Genomic DNA, 18,743 nt, shown 5'->3' on the forward strand with positions numbered 1-18,743 from the left:
GTAAAGACGCCGTAAGAGAACTTTATTTTGGTAATGGATAGGTAGAGAGGTGGATGGATAAAGCTCTTCACAAATCCAAGTTATCATTCTCATGTAAGACTTCCGGTGAAAGTGTACTTGCTTTGGGGTTGCTCTTCTCCTTAGTGACCTCAGTGGCAGCATTACTTTTTGAAAGCTTCCTACCTCTCAAGAGTTATCTTTGTTTTTGGAGCCATCGTGATCCTTTCTGTCATTTTTGAAACCTCCCTTCCTGCCAACAAGTGTTCCCTTTGGGTTTCACAAAGCCATCCCTCCCCAGAACAGGGACTTAGCTGCTTCTTCCCTGGCCTCTACACATCCTTCCTGAGTCCTTAGCTGGTTTCCAGTGGTGGCCACGTCTAATGGCCTGAGGAGCAGCTCTTGCCATCCCTTCTCTTTCAGAGAACACAGAACCAAGTCAAGCATGTGGCTCCTGTGCCCATCTTATGATTTGCATCTCAAATGTAAAATTTATTTCTCCCACCTGACCTGCCAGCTCTCACCCAATTGTTCTTTGCATGTTTTCCCGTGGGGTGTTTGGACACTGGGAATCTCTGCTTTCTTACCATGTAGCTCTGTTGTGCTTCTCCTGGCAGGTGACCTTATTTGGAGTATCCATGCGTTCTCCAGCACAAGTTCCTTTCCATCTCAGGCAGTCTCCCCAATACCTCTGAGATCTTTCGCACTCTGCTTGTGTGCTGCCATTGGCATATAGCCACCTGTGACTCTAATGTCCTTTGTCCCTTCCCCTCTCCATAGTTTCCCGCTCCCTCGCTGGCTCACAACTGTTCTCCGCCTGTCATCCATGAAGTCTGTCTGTCATGATACCTTGTGTCGTCACAGCTTCTGAGTGTTCTCCTCAGCCACCATCCTCTAACCCTTATTGATTGGGTCTCCTGGGCCCCAGGCAGACATCTCCATCCCTGAGGTGTAGGGTGTGCCAAGCCCAGGGCCTCCTCTCTTCTGGTCTCTTCCACCAAAGCCAGACTTGAGGCCCGCTCTCACCATGGCCACCGGCCAGCTCTCCACTCACCGCACCTGCCCTGCCAGCAGAATCCTGGCTATGGTTAGCTGTTAGGTAAATGTTGACGACCCAGTAAAGAACACAGCACTAGCCCAAATTTGGGGGTTCCAGGTGGGACCTACTGGTCCTTCCAAAGAAGAGTCTGAGCCCATTTTATTGAGCTGGGTCTTTTATGGGTAGGGTAGCAGGGTTAGTGGGACAAGCTTAGGTGGGATGATGCGAAGGGGGGACATGAGACTAGGGGAGTAAGAATGGCTGAGTATGGCTATAGCAGTGGACAAGGACATCTGCAGACAAGGCTAGCTGTGGTATGGCAGTGGCAGAGCTCGGATGTGGAATACAGGGATCCTCTTACCTCCTTGTGCCAGCACGGGGAGGTCTGAGGCTGACCCTCACCACAGGTGGGCTAGCTTGTGCCCACCAGGCACAGCCTAACAGGGGAAAGACTCATCTGCCACCCCGCCAGCCCCACCTTGAGGGCATCAGTGCCTCTCTGCCACTCCTTCTGTGTCCCTGTCCCTTCAGTGTCCTCAAGTGAATGAAAAGAAAGGCTGACTTGAAGATTAAATTCTGTGCTTTCCCTTCACCTCTCAGTCAGCAGCTGAAGTTCTTTTTAGGTTTTCCCTGCACTGGTAGCCACATGGAGGAAGTGTTCAAGTGACAACTCCGACAGCCTCTGGCAGGTTCCGTGACTGAGAGAGACTGGGCAGGAAGCGGGTGTCAGGAGTGCTGTTAAGTTATGGTTTCTCCTTCCCAGAGACATGAATGCTGCACATCAAAGCCCCTGTTCCAGTGTCATCAGGGTGGGGCCAGTGACCAGGGAGCCAGTGCAGTCCCCGTGACCCCCTTGGAGAGCCCGCGTCCACTCTTCACACCAAGCCTCTCACGTCACTGTGGTTCTTCCAGGGCCCAGGAGACCTTCATGCAGTGGGACCAGTGCCGGCGCTTCTACAACTTCCTCATGGCCGACAACATGAAGAAGATCATTCTCTCGCACAGGTACAGCCCTCTGCCCCCTCAGGAGACACAGCGCACAGCCACTGAAAGCCAGGAAAAAAGATGGGTGGCTCAGACTCTGCTGACCACACTGGTGACGTGCCCAGTCCCCCTCTGCATTTGTAATCCTGTCAATATATAATACCTCTCACCTCTTCTTTCATCCCCTTCTCCTCCTTTCCCCCTCCCTCCATCTGTTGGACCTCTTCCCTTTTGCAAAAGATCTACCTGTTTCATATTATCTATCTTTTATTTTGCTCTTTATTTATATTTTGGGTTTCTTAAGAGAAACTATGTGCTATTTAAACTTATATCTCTGATTTATTTCACTTAACATTATAGTCTCAAGGTACACCCATTTTCCTATGAATGACTCAAGTGTATCCTTGTTTGTGGCAGGCTAGTACTCCATTGTGTGTAAATACCACATTTTCTTTATCCATTCATCTGTTGATGCACATATAGACCCCTTCCAAGATTTAGCTATCTTGAATTGTGCTGTTATAGAGATAACCTACAGAATGAGAAAAAAAATTTTGCCAGCTATTCCTCGGACAGAGCTAATATGTAGAATTCATAAAGAACTGAAAAAGATTAGACCACCCTCAATTAAAGACTCTGTCAAAAATGGGTAACTGAAATAAGCAACCCATTGTTTAAGGCCCATCTCAAACCCAGGCAGCTTCTCTGTGGTTCCCTCTCTGTGCCTCCTGTGTCTGGGAATCCTTGCAGAGTTTGGGCATATTTTAGTTTCTCCCAGAGTCTAGCACATAGAAGCATTCACAGAATAGACTCCCTTGGGAAAAGCAGTCTGACTAAATCATTGATTTCTTACTTTTTTTTTTTTTTTAATTGAGACTGGCCTTCCACTCCTAGGCTCAAGCCATTCTCCTGTGTCCCCAGTAGCTGGGCTGCAGGCATGTGCCACCATGCCTGACTCTTAGTCTCTTTTTTTTTCAACGATTCAAAGAACATGTGGTACTGCCCAGGCTGGCGCTCACCCCAGCTGAGGCTTCCTGTGGGTGGGGTCATGGGCACCTGAGGAAGGCCGGTGTTTGCAGCCTCTCTGGCTCTCAGGCATGTCCATGGGTCATTGTGTGGATGGAGAACAGAGGGAAACCTATGTCCCCTGGGATGTGACAATCAGCTTTTCCACTTAGCTCATGCAGTTTGAGCTGGATTGTGCTGGGCACTGAGTTGGATTTGGCTTGTCTGAGGTTTAGGTGGGCCAGGGGGTCTACAGAGGTCATGTAGCCAGAAGGGGAGAAGCCAGGCCATGGATACTGAATCCAAGCCCTCTGTCTTCACCTCCAGAATGGAGATTGACTCCTCCCAGACCACTTATTGTCCTAGAGGCCTAGTCTTCTCCTAAATGGTCCTGAGGTATCATCATTCTTAACAAATTGAGAAAGTGTGTTGCAAATATATTTAGCATTTTGTAAGTTTTCTCAGAAAACCAAACACTCAGAAATGTTTAGGAAACTTCAAGTTGTAGATTCTGTCCCATAGAGAGAGAGATAGTCAGTCTGTCTGTCTTCGGGGGAAAAGTCAGTGGAACAAAAACCCCACATATCCCTCTTCTTCTGGAGAAGTTGTGCATGGATCCCAGAACTGAGTGTCCACAACGAATCTTTCCCACCTGTGAGCCACACCTGGCTCAGCCGTGTCCCCAAGAGCCCTTGCTGGGCAGGGCACCCTGCAGTGCCCACTTCACTCCTTCCTTGACAGTTGTCCTGTCAAGATGGGTCTCTCTCTGCAGGAAAGGACCACTTTCCTGAGTACAGTTGGCCCTCTGTACCCATGGCTTCTGCATCCACAGGTTCAACCAACAGCGAATCAAAATAGACTTACAAAGGTTTTTCTCTGTCCTGAACATATAGAGATTTTTTTCTTGTTAAATACAGCAACTATTTATATAGCATTTATATTGTATTAGGTATCATAAGTCATCTAGAGATAATTTAAAGTATACAGAAGGATGCCATGGGTTATTTGCAGATTCTAAAGCCAGGTGTGGAGGCCTGTGTACCGTAATCCAATTATTCAAGAGGCTGAGGCAAGAGGATATCTTGAGCCTAGGAGTAAAAGGCCAACCTGGGCAACATACCAATACCTCATCTCTTACAATACAAAAAATAAACCCTATACCATTTTATATAAGAGGTTAGAGCATCCATGGATTTTGGTATCTGAGAGAGGTCCCTTTTTAGCTAACACTTTCGAGAGCTACTGCCCAAATGCTGACAGGTTAGCGCTTGTCTTCCTCCTTAAACAACAGAAACAACTCATAAAGGGAAAGAGGCTCTACTGGGGAGAGGGGATGTGCATCAACACCAGTACAAGATGACTCCCCAGTGTTTGGCCCCCCACCCACCACAGAGCTCATCCTAAGGCCTCTTCCCAGACCCTGTGTAACATTCAGCCAGTTTCAAGCCCAGCCTTTAGTTTGTCTAGATGTCCTGGAAAAGAAAGTATGGTCTGGGAGTTCATCTTGCTGCAGTTACCCAAGACACTAGACACTTGTTCTAAAAGCTAAAAGCTCTGTTTCCAGGGACCACATGGGCTCGGTCCCGCAGGATAGGACCAACTCCTGGCTTGCTGCTAGTCCCGGCTCTGCTGCAGTGGCTTCTCTTCTGCCTGTGATTGATTCGCTGTTTGCTTCTGTGTCTCACTCTAGGCAAGCTCTCTTTGGAGACCACATTAAGAAACCCCAGAGCCTGGAGGACACGGACTTGAGCCGACTCTACACCGCAACGTCCCTGACACAGATCGATGACAACGTGATGCGGTGGGTCCCCTCGGATAGGCAGTTCTGCCTGGCACCATTGCTCTGCTTGGCCCACCTTAATGATAAGGGCCTTTTTTTTCCCTTTGAATAAGTGTCCAGCCAGGCATGGTGGTGCACTCTTGTGCATCACCACTCAGGAGGCTGAGGCAGGAGGATCACTGAGAGTTTGAGGCCAGCCTGAACTACAAAGCAAGACCATGTCTCAAAAAAACAAAAACAGAAAAGTACCCAATGTCTAAACACAGAACTTTTCACAGAAAAATCCTAACACCTTGGAAATAGGCAGAGGAACTGACCACACATCCTGCATTGCACAGCAGACTTGAACTGAGGAGCCAGGTGTGCACATCCTCATCATGATCCTGTGTCCTTACCCTACCTGTCCTGTCTCACACAGGAAAAGACCAGGTGCTGCACAAATCTGCTTCTGCAATGGAGGCAAAGGAGGTGGAAATAGTTCTAGCACTCATCAAAGTCTCTATCAAAAGTAGAAAACCAAAAGGTAGACCAAGAGAGCCATGTGTCAGGCAAAAACAAATGAAATCTGTTTCTTTGTGGACCTGGAAACACTGCTATGTGTAAGATGCAAACCGCCCCCACTTCACTCATTCCCTGTCTTCCTCCCTGACCCTTTCAGGTGCCAGCGATCTTGACCCTGACAGACTTCTTTCCTGGTACCAATAGTTTCTAACTAAGGTCAGCTTCAAAAGGTAGAGTTGATCTCTGAACTCACCATTCTCTTTAAAAAAAGGCCATCCTGCTCATTGAAGAAACATTTGATCTTTTTTTCACAATCCTGGGCATTGAACCTAGGGCCTTTGTACTGAGCTACACCCCCAGCCCTTTTTTAATTTTATTACTATGAGACAGGGTCTCACTCACTAAGTTGCCCAGCTGGGCTTGCAGTCCTCCTCCCTCAGCCTCTGGAGTGCTGGGATTACAAGCATGCAACACCACGCCCAGCCATTCAGTACCTTTAAATATTATCCAAAGTGAACAAGTATAGGGATACCTCGGTTCATGAACACAATTGTTTGCAAACTCTACATCAGGTGACAAACATGACCGTGGCCATCTTTTTTGCACAAACACAAACATGACCATTTTCCCCACAGTCATGGAAGGAATTGAGTTCGTGAACCAAGGTACCACTCTATCCATCCAAGATATAGGCAGATAGCCATCAGAGGCCATGGGATCAATGCTTTTCTTCCTTGTGAGATTTTAGTAGCCTTCTTGCACCCAGTAACCTTGAAATGTGCCTGTTAACAGTTTCTCAGGGGAAACAGAAACTAGGAAATTGCTGGTGTATAGAGAAGATAAGAGTGAATCATACCTACCAGCTGCACTTAGGTGAGTTATATGACTTACTAGGTCTAGTAAGAAAAAAAGTCACTTAAATTTCCCAATTCATCTTCTGAGTTTTTTAAGTCCCAAAGAGAATGCTCTCAGACCTCCGTACAGTTCCTCCTCTTTATTCAAGTTCAATTGTAGCAGTTTTGTGGCTATAACCTGCTCTGGCAGCCCTCACCCTGGAGAATGGGAACACTTTCCCAAGACTGTAAGGGGACCAACTACACAAGGACAAAGGTCCTGGAGAGGATTTCTGCATGCAGCCTGATCCCTGTCAAAAAGCCCCTAAGTGTCCAGCCTCAGCTTTGTGGGTCATTCCCAGGCGGGTTGTGTATGGAGACCAGAGGTGAAAGAAATGCACCCCTTCAGGGGAGGTGGCATTTGTTGGAACCTGGCACCAAAACAGAAAAGATCCACCATTCTGAGCTGAGGTCTTCCCCTGTGCCAGGAAGAAAGGAGCCTTTCAGAGATTCTCTGGCTGGGTTGCCTTGGGCTGCCTCGCATTGGAGCTTCAGGTTGAGCCTCGCCAGCCTTGGAGCACAGCACAGAGCAAAGCCGCAGGACTCTCAGGCAGGTGCACTGGAGGCTCGGGTGAATGGCATGTGTCCCTGATTACCACTCCGAGGGTGCACAGAACCGCAACTCATCCCCTGCCTCATCTCTGTGTCCCAATATATTTCATTCCAGTTCACAGTGGTCCAGTGAGTGACTCCAACAGGAAGAACTTTGTTCGAAAGAAGTTCTAGGACATGTCTTAGAATTTCAGTTTCTCTGTGGCCATATGTAGTGTCATCTGCCTCAGATAATGTGACATCACAAGTCAGTATAAACAGCATACACTGAGTGATTGCCTGGACCAGTCTCTGTGCTAATAAGCACTTCCCAGGACAGTCCTGTCTCTAGACCCAGTGTACAGAGGAGCAGCTGAGGTGAGGGCAAGTTGAGCCACTTACCTAAGGTCACACAGCCAGTAAGTGGCAGAGCTAGGATTTGAACCCAGATACCAAAGCCCGTGCTCCTCACCCCAAATGCTGCAAACTCCACAGAGCCTATGTCAGTACAGAACCTGGGGCAATAGTACTATCAGATTGGCATTCAGACCCAACTCAGCTGCTGGCATGTTTTCACCCAGGGCGGTGAGTTCATTTCTGATCTCACAACTAATGTTGTTCTGTCCTTTTTCTCCTCCACCCCATGTGTTCCAGGAAGTTCCATGGGTATAACTCCCTGCAGGAGTACTATGAAGAAGAGAGCTGCATGAGGTACCTGCACAGGGTGAGTAGCTAGCACTGGCTCAGAATTCATGTCACTCCCTGTAGCTTCGCTCATGTCCAGCAGTTACCTACCTCTCCTGAATTCCTTGGTGGAAGCTCCGCCACAGTCTAGCTGGGTTTGGATTTGCTCCCTAGGCTATAGGAAAGCTCTTAACATTGCTGCAACATCCAGTTCTTTCTTAGACTTCCTTTGACAGTGTAATCCCTCCTGGTTTCTGCCATGGTTCCTGGGAGAACCATCTCAGGCTCCCACCATCCTAGACTATAGCTTTATTTCATAGCACAATGCCTAGAACTGAACTGCAGATTCCGGCCAAGACCTGGTGAGCTTGGGGTAAACAAGGTCCTCTGTGTCACAGTGTAGAGGAGCAGTCTATAGACTCATTTGCATCCATGCAATTTTTAGCAGCTACAGTAATAAACTGTGTGTATTGTTTGTGGTGAACCAAAAATCCCTATATATTTTTTTCACCTGAACCATCACAAAGCCAGTCTCTGTACAACTCCTCCTTTTATGCACACAGAGACTTTCCCATTCATCCCTGTCGATGTCCACATGTTAGTTTGGCCCACCATTCCCCCAGCTAGAATAAATCATTGTGACTGCAGCTCTGCATCTATCTTAGCCAACTGTCATCATTCAGCATCATTATCCAGGCTTTGGGCATTTTAGCCACTGGGGAGCCCTGAGCTGCACTGTGCTGACGTCTGAGGCCCGGGACAGCAGAGCCATCCCCTGCCCTGGTATGGCTGTTCAGAGCCGTCTGAGCCCCCCATCAGCACCGCCACACAAGTACAAAAGGAAACTATTGGTTGTGTTGCTAAAATGATCACTGAATGCAAGCCTGCCCAGAGTCCCCCATCATTCACCACCCTACTCCTGTGTTCAAACTTCAGATTCTTCTAGGAAGTCTGCTCTATCTGGAGTGGGGTACACTTCATCATTATTAACTGAACAAATATATACATTCCTCTTGGTAAAGTATTTTACCTGAAAGGCATGGCTAATCTGGAAAGCATAATAATGATCAGAATTTTTTTTTTTTGGTACCAAAGATCGAACTCGAGTCCTTGTGCTTGCACAGCAGGCAGCGAAACCACTGAGCTAAATCCCCGGCCTGATCAAAAATATTTTGACAGTGAATGCCACTGAGCACTTTCCTCTCCATCAGAGCATGCAGGTCCCCTGCGGCTCCTGCATGTGCCTACTGCCCAGCAGTGATCATGGAGACACTTACAACTCATCCCACTGCTGGTGAATACACCCACCAATTTAGCAAGGTGGGCTGTAACCCCTTTCCGTTTGCTTCAAAGACCCATCTAAAGCTCAGTGGTGCTGCTGCCTGCCTTGCAAGCACAAGGTCCTGAGCTCAATCCCTGGTACCAAAAAACCAAAAAAACCACAATCAATCCATCCAAAGACATGTCTGGTAGTGAATTTAAGCCCTGAGTCAGTAGGGCTAGAAAGGGGAATCCGTCATTTAAGTCTGCCTTATTTTCTCGTTGCAGATTTATGTACCACTCATGTTGGTTAACGCAGCTGATGACCCCTTGGTGCATGAAAGTCTTCTAACCATTCCAAAATCTCTTTCAGGTAAGTGTTTTCTCCTACTGCTCCCCAAGCACTCAACAAATTGCCCCAGTAAATCCTGTCACCTTCCCTGAGCTGCCAGCCTCTTTGGGGAGGAACAACTTGTGACAGTGTTCTTACTCTGCCTCGTCTGATATTCTGGGCTGTGAAGGCCCTGGGTAGCCTGGGATAGGAGACAGGGCTATCCTTGCTGTCCATCACCAAGAGAGCTTTTTTTGTTTCGATTTGTTTTTTGGTACTGGGGAATGAGCTCGGGACCTTGCACTTGCGAGGCAGGCGGCAGGCGGCGGAACCACTGAGCTAAATCCCCGGACCCCACCAGGAGAGCTTTTTATGGTGTTCCATGAAATTATTGAATTAGGATTATGGTTCTATTAAGTGGGAGGGTTTGACTTAAAGATATATTTAGATTAAAAATTTGACCAGAAAACCAAAACAAAAAACAAGTTCTGCTACCACTGATGACAGCTTCTCCATCTGCTTTGAGGATAAAAATATAAGCAGCAGCTCCTTTCGTGCTGGGTAAGGAGCTAAAAGGAAAAGGGGGGGGGGGTGCAGGAGGAAATGTTGGGGCATCCATAGTTACTTCTTGGTCATTTCAGACCCCTAGAACATCATCTCTCAGCACCCTCCCCAATCCTTCTCTGTGGTTGCCTTACCTCTTGTAGATATCATAGTGTACCTGGAAGGAGAAAGTGTTCCTCTGGCTCTCTGGTGAACCTCAAGCTAGGAGGAGGTGATGTAGCCAGCAGAGAGCCCACAGTCTTCCGGGGCTGTTACCCTGCTCACGGCGAAGGCTGTGTTTGAGAGACCTGTCACATGGTCGGAGCTATGTTCGTCCCCTTCTCCAGCCAAGGCTCAGTGCCACCCAGCCACATGTGCAACAAGGAGAGAAAGAAAGCACTAACTCTCATCTCCTTCTGGACCCCTACATACTGTCCACAGTGCTAATACTGTCACACATTTCTAGAACAGCAACCAAAAAGGGAGTGAGGCAAGAACAAGCCCCAGAGAGCTAACAAGGGGCCCTGTCAGGAATTCCCTGGGAAGACAGATGCTTCCTGTCAGACTTAGCTGGCCCTGTACACACATCTTAGCCTAGCTTGTCCTAGCCCATGTGAGACCAGCCTAACTAAGGATTCATAAAGTCAAGCTCCAGATTAACTCTCAGGATGGCCAGTTAGCAGGTGGTGGTGACAGCCTGGATGTCCTTTAACACAACTTGCAGCTTTAAGTTAAGCCTTATTCTTTTTTTTTTTTTTTTTTTTTTTCTGGTACTGGGGATGGAACTTGGGACCTTCTGCTTTCTAGGCAGGCAGCAGAACCTCTGAGGTAAATCCCCGGCCCAAAATCTTTTGGTACTGGGGATCAAACTTGGGATCTTGTGCTTTCGAGCCAGGCGGCAGAACCACTGAGCTAAATCCCCAGCCTTAGGCCTTACTCTTAAAGATAAATGCCTGGAATGAAAAAACATTGTCTCCACGGAATTTTCCTTGTTCTCCAGTAAATAACAGTCTACATGCTCTGAACCCCACTCTGACCCTGCCCACCCTCAGGTTACTCGATCAGAATTGCATTTTAACAAGGTACCCAGGTGATCCAGACACACAAATTGGGGAGGATAATTGCTCACCGCGGAGCTGTAGCCTGGGCTACCCTCCTTAGCTCTTCCCCTCTGTCTCCCCCTGAGACTCTCCCAGTCTGGGTGCAGCCCTGATGGACTTAGAGTTCCGAAGACTCCTGAAGCAGGTGCCCATTCTGCACCAAAGCCAAGCTGGGTCCCACCAAAGTCCTGTCTCACTTTGGTGAACAAAGCAGAGGGAGCAGAGGTTGGGTGACTTTCCTCTGTGAGTAAGCGCCCTGACAAGCTACCCCTTGCACCTCCCACCTGGAGTTCTTTAAGGAGCAGTAACCCCCTGCCTTTGCCCTGCAGAGAAACGGGAGAACGTTATGTTTGTGCTGCCCCTCCACGGGGGTCACCTGGGCTTCTTTGAAGGCTCCGTGCTGTTCCCCGAGCCCCTGACGTGGATGGATAAGCTAGTGGTGGAGTACGCCAACGCCATCTGCCAGTGGGAACGAAACAAGTCGCAGTGCTCTGACACGGAGCAGGTGGAGGCCGAGCTGGAGTGAGGCCTCTGGACTCTGGCGCGCTCCAGTGGCCTCCGCTGGGCCCCTCGTCCCCTCACTTGCTGCTTCAGGTCTCCCATCTCCCTCCGTGACCTGGATCTGACCTCACACCATCAGCGGGGCCACTCATCATGCACACCTGTCTCGAGTATGGGGCTCTCCCCTGGGAGCTCCAGGCTATTTTTGTGCTTAGTTACTGGTTTCCTCCGTTGCATTGTTAGCCATGGTGATAAACAGGGTTTTCACCCCCTGTTGGGTTTCAGCATCTGATTGCATTTAAGCCAAGTACATCTAGTTTCCCTATTTAAAATGTGTCTGAACAGCAGTTTTGCTTTCCCAATCAAAAGGCTTTTCCTGAGAACAGTGAAGGACATGTGTTATTTTGTGGTGGTTATGTGTTCCCTTCCACAGGGCTCCCCATCCTAGGCCAGTGCTGAAGACACAACTGAGCTTGGGAATCTAAGGGCCTGAACCTCCCGGGCCAAATGGCAAAGGAATTTCCCTGAGACAAACCAAGTTTTCCCTCCCCAACCTTCTAAGCAGTTTCTCACGCCTTGCTGCTGCTGAGATTCGCATGGGGCACTTGTTAAAAATTCAGCCTCTCCGGTCCCTCCCCTTGCAGAGGGTCTGGGAAGGGGTCTGGGGATTTTAATTTTTGAGAAGTGCCCCAGGGGATTCTCATCACCAGGCAACCTAGGGAAACACCCTTCTAGGCCCCTTTCCATTAGAACATCTTGGTGGCTTGTTTTATTGCAATTTGTGGTCATTGGTGTCACTTCACTCCCAGGTGACTCCAGAACAGCAAGGTGTATTGTGTAGCTGCTCTGTGTGATCACAGTGTGATGTCCTCACAAAGGCCCTGGGTAGGAGTGGCCATTTGGGCTGAGCCCTGGCTCTGCTTCTCAACGCCTATATGACCCTGCAAGAGTCCTTTGGACTTGAGTCTCTTCACCTATGACACGGGGCGTGGGGGGGTGCGGAGCTTGGACCAGGTCGGTTGCCGACATGACCACCAGTTCTGAAGTTCAATGACAAACTCAGTTTACTGAGGTTTGAGAGAACATCCCTCCTGGGACCACGTGGATGTCATCACTTGCCTTTTTTTTCCCCCATCCCTCATTTCACATAAAGAGGTTTTGGGGGTCTTTTTAAGCACTTAATTGTAATTTTAGCTTTTAACCCTGGTCCCTTTAACTCTGGTTTTTGATACCAAGCAATTAAAAAATTGGATCTGAGCTTAAAGAAAGATATTTCCAATCAAAGAAGGTACTATTTGAAAGTAGACTTTGAAGGGAATAGCCTCTCATTGTATCTGTTAGATGGATCTTTCTGAAATGTCTTCTCAAGGGAAAAATGTCACTATAGGTTTCAAGTACTTTCTCCAATCCTGTGGTACTTGAATATCTAAGAACCCTGCACTTTGAAAAATCAGCAGTTGCTCTCTGAAAGCAAACAGCGCTATGAGTGAAATCACCTGGGTACTTTACAAAGCTATTCTCTCTTCTTCACCCCCTTTGGCCCCAGGATAGACTAGGAAATAATTAGTGGGTCTGCCTGGCTGTTTAGGGGTGAAGGGGGCCGCCTGAGCACTTAAATACTAGCCCTAAGGGCTGCACTGGATGGAGTTTGGGCACTGGCCCAAGTGGTTGTGACAGTAACGTCTGTAACCTGAAGAAGTTATTTCCTGACAATCAGCAGATCACCTAATAACATCAGAAACAGCCATTCTCTCAAAAGACTGGGATTGCTGTGGTCTCAACTTTGCTTTGGTGTAATGTCTCACAGTCATCAAATTATATAATTCTGGCTCCCCCCACACACACTGTTGTTTTATCAGTGCATTTTCTTTTCATGTTCTTTTTGCACAGATTAGCACTTTATCCTCTACCCTTCAATTTGGAAGCTAGTCTTTCTCCTCTGTTACTTCTCCCACCACCCAACCATGACTATAATCCGAAAGATTCTTAGACATCGTTCCTGCTACAACCTTCATCCCTTGAGACTTTTTGTGAAAACAGGTAAACCAAGCAATAACTTAAAAGGATTGAATCACCATCCCCAGAACTGAGGGGCTCCTTTTGTTTGCCTGAGGCCCATCTCTTGACTTACAGACGGGAGTGGTGGCCCAGGTGCCACTCACTTCAGGAGAAAAGACTGCCCTGTGGTCTCACACACAGAGGGCCTGGGGGTGTCCTTGGAGCTTAGGGCACAGCCTTTGTTGCCATACAACCAGAGTCCCCCAGGACAGGGGGATGGCGCACCCAGCTGAAATCTCTTCAGTGTGTGATGTGAATGAATGGCACTTACATTCCATTTTGGTTCACATGACACCAACTGAAGCCCTTTATTCAGGCTTCAGGCTCTCAGGCACAGAAATGAGCATGGGACTGTGGCTGTCTCACAGGAGAATTCTTGTTTGTGCCTGAATGAGAGTACAAAGGGACTGAAGGCAGAGATGCAAAGTCGCCTACTCAAGGGACTGGCACTTTCTATGTAGGTCATCTTTTCGCTTCCTCTGGGCTTCTGTGCTCTTCCCAAAGTCATTCATGGCTGATGAGAATGCAAATGCTCTCCTTGCTAGTAAGGTCTTATTTGGGGTAAAACAAAGCTGAATCTTTGAAGAGTGTTCAAATGTTCTACTTTAAAATCAAATCAAGGCTATAAATTGTGTAGCTGTGGACTGTTCTTTGGCAGCAATAACTTGTCAAAAACTAAGGGGGAGAAGCACCCACTTTTCTCCACTTGTCTTCCCTGCCCCCCAAACAATTGGAAGACACTGACCCTAGTCAGATTAGGATTCTCTGACTTGAAAAACAGTGTCAGGTCTCTTTGATGCATTTATGTTAGAAGGGAGGTTAGCTGAGTTGAAGGAAACCTCTTATCTTTCCTGCAGCGAGTCTGTACCAGTGACTCCAGAGCAGAGTGAGGAGAGAAAGTTGTGTGTTGTTGTCATATTCCTTAACCTCTGCAGTGTTTTACACTTGCAGGGAATCTTAGGACCCACCACAGAGTGGAAATTACCTGAAAAGGAAGCATTTCTGACATGGTGTCATGGATCCAGGGCCCGGGAGACCCAGCCCCTCCACCCACAGTCCCAAACTCACGTTGGATAAGTGAGCAAGTCACTTCACCTCTCAGGCTCTCAGCTCACCTTAGGCCATCTCTAAGCCCATGCCTAGTCGTTGTTGAACATCTGCCTGATCTTGGCCTCTGCAGCCCTTGTAGGTGGCGGTCGCTGCCCACAGCTCATCACGAGGGAACTGGGAGGGAGCAAGCTTGTTTATTCAGCTTTTCCCTGTTAGAACACTGGATATTGGCCAAAGCCTTGTGTCTCTGACTGGCATCTCTTCCGAATCTCCACTGTCATCATAGTCTTCTTTTGATTCTGAGGGCAGTCTCATGACTGGCAGGTGCTGGCCACCAGGATGAGGACAGTGTCTCCATGCTTCAGTGGGACAAGACAGAGCATGGAGAATTCCCAAGGCAGAAATTCTTCCTTTCATTCTAAAGCACAGTCTTCATTGAGCTGAACTGCCTGGGTTGCTGAGCATGTATGGCTGGCAACTGAATGAGAGCGTTCTTTGTAAGTGGGTAGTTTGAGAGGTGTTTCACCAGCTCCAAGGAAACAATGCATGTGTTCTTGTTTGTGTTTGCCGGGCAAGCAGATGCCTGAGGTATAAGATGCTTTTCTTTTTTTCTTTCTTTCTTTTTCTTTTTTTCAGTACTGAGGACTTCCTTCAGTACTACAGCCTTCCTTCACACTGAACTATATCTCTAGCCCCTTTTTTGATTTCTTATTTTGAGACAGGGTCTTGCTAAATTGCCCAAGCAGGACTCAAACCCACAATCCTCCTGGCTCATCCTCCCAAGTGCTGAGATTGCAGGTATATACCACCATGTCTGGCTGCAAGGATATTGTTTTGCTGTGGCCTTGACCCTAACTGAGAGCTAAAGATCACTGAAACAGCCCATCAAGTTGAAGGAACTTGTAGGTCTTTGTCCTTTAGGCAGACAGGAATTGTTTGGCAACCTTCTGTCATAGTATCATCTGGAGCTGTCTTTGCCCACAAAGCCTTAACTTCCCTCTAGAAAATCCCTTGATATCACAACTGTATTGTGGCACAGGAATTCAAGTTCTGCTGTGGGAGTGTGAAGCAAAAGCACAACCAAACCAGAGCATTTCCTGTGGGGACCTGTAGGCTCCTTATGAAGTTAGACCTTTGCCTCCCAGCCCTCCATAATGCGAGCAACCAGTGCAGACCAGGAGGCCTCATCTCTGACACCCCTCTGTCTTCTTGGCCTTGGTCTTGTTCAGAGCCACTTTGGATTAGCGGGGTACTGGATTACCCAGATGCTTGCCTGCAGCATCTTGAGGCCAAGCAGTTGAGAGCAAGGCTTTCTTCCACCTCTGTGATCTAAGCAGAAAGAAGTACCCTGTTTTCATAAACTAGGTTGCTTTTGCCAAATTGTATTTGGAGCTGAGGAAAGGGGAACAGGACCTGCTAGCAGAGAGAACTGGAAGACCAGCCAAAGCAAAGGCCACCTGCTCTCCCTGTGTCACTGCTCCCACCGCCTCTGGGTGCCATGGCCCTCGTGCTCCCAGAGCAGCCCTTGGCAGCAGGCCACAGAGGGCTGCTCGCCAGCCATTCTTAGACTCCTAGGAAACAGACAGCTGCACCTTTTGGAAGAGCCAGTCCACCGTGTTTTCTAAACTTTTTCCCTAGCATAGATGTGGATAGAGCTTTTGTGTATAGTATCTCTGCTAAATAGCTGAAAGTAACTTCACACTGGTGGGTTAAGTCTCACATTCCAAGTTTCATGAAGTTCTCAGTTTTTAACTGGACTCCTGTCTAATCCATAACCTACCTTCTCCCCCTCTGGTCCCCATTAGCCAAGAAATCCACTATTGCCATAAGTTGGGGACAGTCCACTCAAAGCACTTGCAGAAATACCTGCCCTTAGTCACAATGGACATTCTCCTCCCAGACCAACACCTAGAATAACCGCTGCCCTCCTTGGTCCCAGGGCCAACCTCTTCTCTCCCAGGCTGTTCTCAGGAGTGACCAAAGCTCCTGGGTGCAGGAGTTAGGTTCTCTTTGGTTTTGATTTGGGCCTCTTTGGTTTTCCTAAAGCACAAGTCCATGTAGAAGCCTGTCACCTCTCCACACCAGTTCTAGGTGATCTGGGTCTCTCCCACTGCCTCAGGAAGACCTTCACTGTACCTGAGCTTTTGACTTCTGCCATTGCAGCTGCCTTAGTGATGCCAGGGGCTGGGGGCGGGGGGCGGGGGGGACACCAGTTTGATCTCTCCCTTTACCCCGTGAGACCCCTTTCAGCCATGTTCTTCTCTTGGCAGATCTGCTTCCAGATTGATTTTTGAGAACCATCACTTTTACATTCCTGATTCTGGTTTGTTTGTTTCTTTCTGCGTTTTCTAAAACTTCAAATGCTGCCCTGAAAATACTGTATTTTTGAGTTCTTGTTCCTAGCACCTCTGCACTGCTGGATCTTTGGGGAGAAATACAGGATCCTTCAGCGCCAAGGTGTTTAAGATTTGCAACTAGCAATGCAATTTTTTCTAAATATGAGGATATTTACCTTTACTAAGAAATTATACTAAACAATGATGTCCTTGATCATTTTCTGTTCCTATATTACTTTTGATTCTGTGTGGTGGTGAACAAAGATCATTACAAACAAAAACTGTAATTTTGTTATCTTTGATTCAATGGAATTTCTTTACTTAAAAAAAATAAAGACTAAAAATGTGGCGTTGAGTATGTTTGCTTTGTCTAGTGGGGATTTTCTACTGAAAGGGATTTCTCCTTTGTCTTCACCAAAGCATGAGTATGGTGGAAACACCAATTTCCCCTCACGCCTGACATAACCCTGCCTTGCAAAGAAAATATCAACGCTTGGCCAGCCGACTGTGTCCTCACAAGCCCACTCTGCGGCAAGCAAGCCAAGAGCTGAGCTAGGTGAGATGTCAACTGAGTCACTTTCTAAAGTGAACGAACCATGTGGATAAACTCAAGGCAAGTGGAAACAGTGCTTGCTGGAAATGATGGTATGCTTTTCCAGTAACGTTCTTTGAAGACCAGGTGAAGGTTGGATTGGGTGGGGTGGGGATGGTGTTTTCTTCTCGTTTGGATCTCTCTGAGCCTGAATGAAGGGTTTCCCAGCCCAGGCACTGGCTCAGCCAAGAGAGCTGCACCCCACCCCATCCTCGCACTCAGAGCCGCCTCCCTTTTGGGCCATTAAAAACCGTTGACAAGTGGGGCAGGGTAGGAGTGTTGGCTTTGAAAGGTGTACCATTCGCAAGACCCAAGAGTGCCCAATATCAGATTTCAACCTTTATTCCTCTCTGGTAATCAAGCTCCCCCCAACCCCTACACATGTCCTATGCCCACAAGAGAGCCAGACTGTTTTGATCCAAGAAAACCAACTTCAAAGAATCCTACCTATGGGCTGGGGATTTAGCTCAGTGGTTTCGATGCCTGCTGCACAAGCACAAGGACCTGAGTTCGATCCCCGGTACCAAAAAAAAAAAAAAAAAAAAAAAGGGAATCCTACCTATGAAAAGAGCTACCTGGAAAAAAATTGCAAGTCCTGGGTGTTAGGGAGGTTGGTGCCAGCAGTGTCTCAGAATGTCATCTGCTACACCTCTGCTAGGCAGCCCTCTCATTGTCTTCGGTGACATTTCCTGGCTGCCTCAGTAGAGCCAACATACTCCCATGCCTTCCATTGGTCGGCTGCTTTCCCATGCTGCAGCCCAAACACCTCACTTCTGTGTGACAGCCTCCCCTCCTCATGTCTCTGTTGAGTATTCTTAGACGAAGTTACAGGGAGGTGGGACCCCTTTTTTTGAGTGGTTGAAAGACATTTACAGACATTTTTGGCCTTGAATTGCTGAACCTCCTCCCAAAAGGGACCAAATAAACCCCCCTGTCATTGTGGCTACGAGGCAGGGGGCAAACAGGACTTAAAGTGTCACTTGCTCAGGGCCAAACAGTGAACGAACTACAGAGAAAGCTCCAGAGATGGATTTGAGCCCAGGCAATCTGCCTTGAGTCCAGAGTCCCGGTGTGTATACAGGTAACTGAGGTGGCAGCGAGCTAATAGGACACTGAAGTAGCTGCCTTGTTGGAAACAAGCAGGCAACTGTACTTCAGAGTGAAAAGAGGGAGAAAGCAAGTGGTTAATCAAAGGTGCAAGTCTGTACATTCCCTGAGAAGAGGAAGCAGGATGGGCGGGCAAACGGGATGAGTTCAGAGTAACTAAACTCCCTGTCCTCCCCCCACTTTAAAAAATGAATAGTTAGGGGCGGGGATTTAGCTCAGTGATTTCGCCGCCTGCTGCGCAAGCGCAAGGATCCAAGTTCGATCCCCGGTACTAAGTGCAGCTAAGAGCTCAAGCTAGCCGGTGACAGCTATGTACCCCAAAATCTCCCTTTAGCCACCACTGAATGTTGGTTGGTTTCCTCTTGAAATTATTTCCTCTTACCTGAGGATGTTGAGGAAACTGACCTGGCATAAATACAAGTTCTCACTTCGTTGCTCCTCTTCCCCTCTC

The 18,743-nt window shown here is 48.0% G+C and overlaps 1 protein-coding gene across 3 annotated transcripts in view; it reads left to right on the forward strand.

Moving 5' to 3' along the window:
* Positions 1–16,941, forward strand: part of Abhd2 (abhydrolase domain containing 2, acylglycerol lipase) — a 121,182-nt gene extending 104,241 nt beyond the window's left edge. For all 3 annotated transcript variants that reach the window (XM_004852754.4, XM_004852752.3, XM_004852753.3), the window contains 5 exons: positions 1,949–2,041; positions 4,716–4,826; positions 7,385–7,454; positions 8,963–9,047; positions 10,978–16,941. In XM_004852754.4, the coding sequence (XP_004852811.1) occupies positions 1,949–2,041; positions 4,716–4,826; positions 7,385–7,454; positions 8,963–9,047; positions 10,978–11,174 (556 nt within the window). In that variant the 3' untranslated portion in view covers positions 11,175–16,941. The remainder of the gene's footprint in view (positions 1–1,948; positions 2,042–4,715; positions 4,827–7,384; positions 7,455–8,962; positions 9,048–10,977) is intronic.
* Positions 16,942–18,743: the final 1,802 nt, after the last annotated feature.

Source organism: Heterocephalus glaber, unplaced genomic scaffold (genome assembly GCF_053883595.1).
Source record: "Heterocephalus glaber isolate CG9 unplaced genomic scaffold, H.glaber_assembly_v1.0 deba00001531, whole genome shotgun sequence".
In the NCBI taxonomy this organism is placed as follows: Eukaryota; Metazoa; Chordata; class Mammalia; order Rodentia; family Bathyergidae; genus Heterocephalus; species Heterocephalus glaber.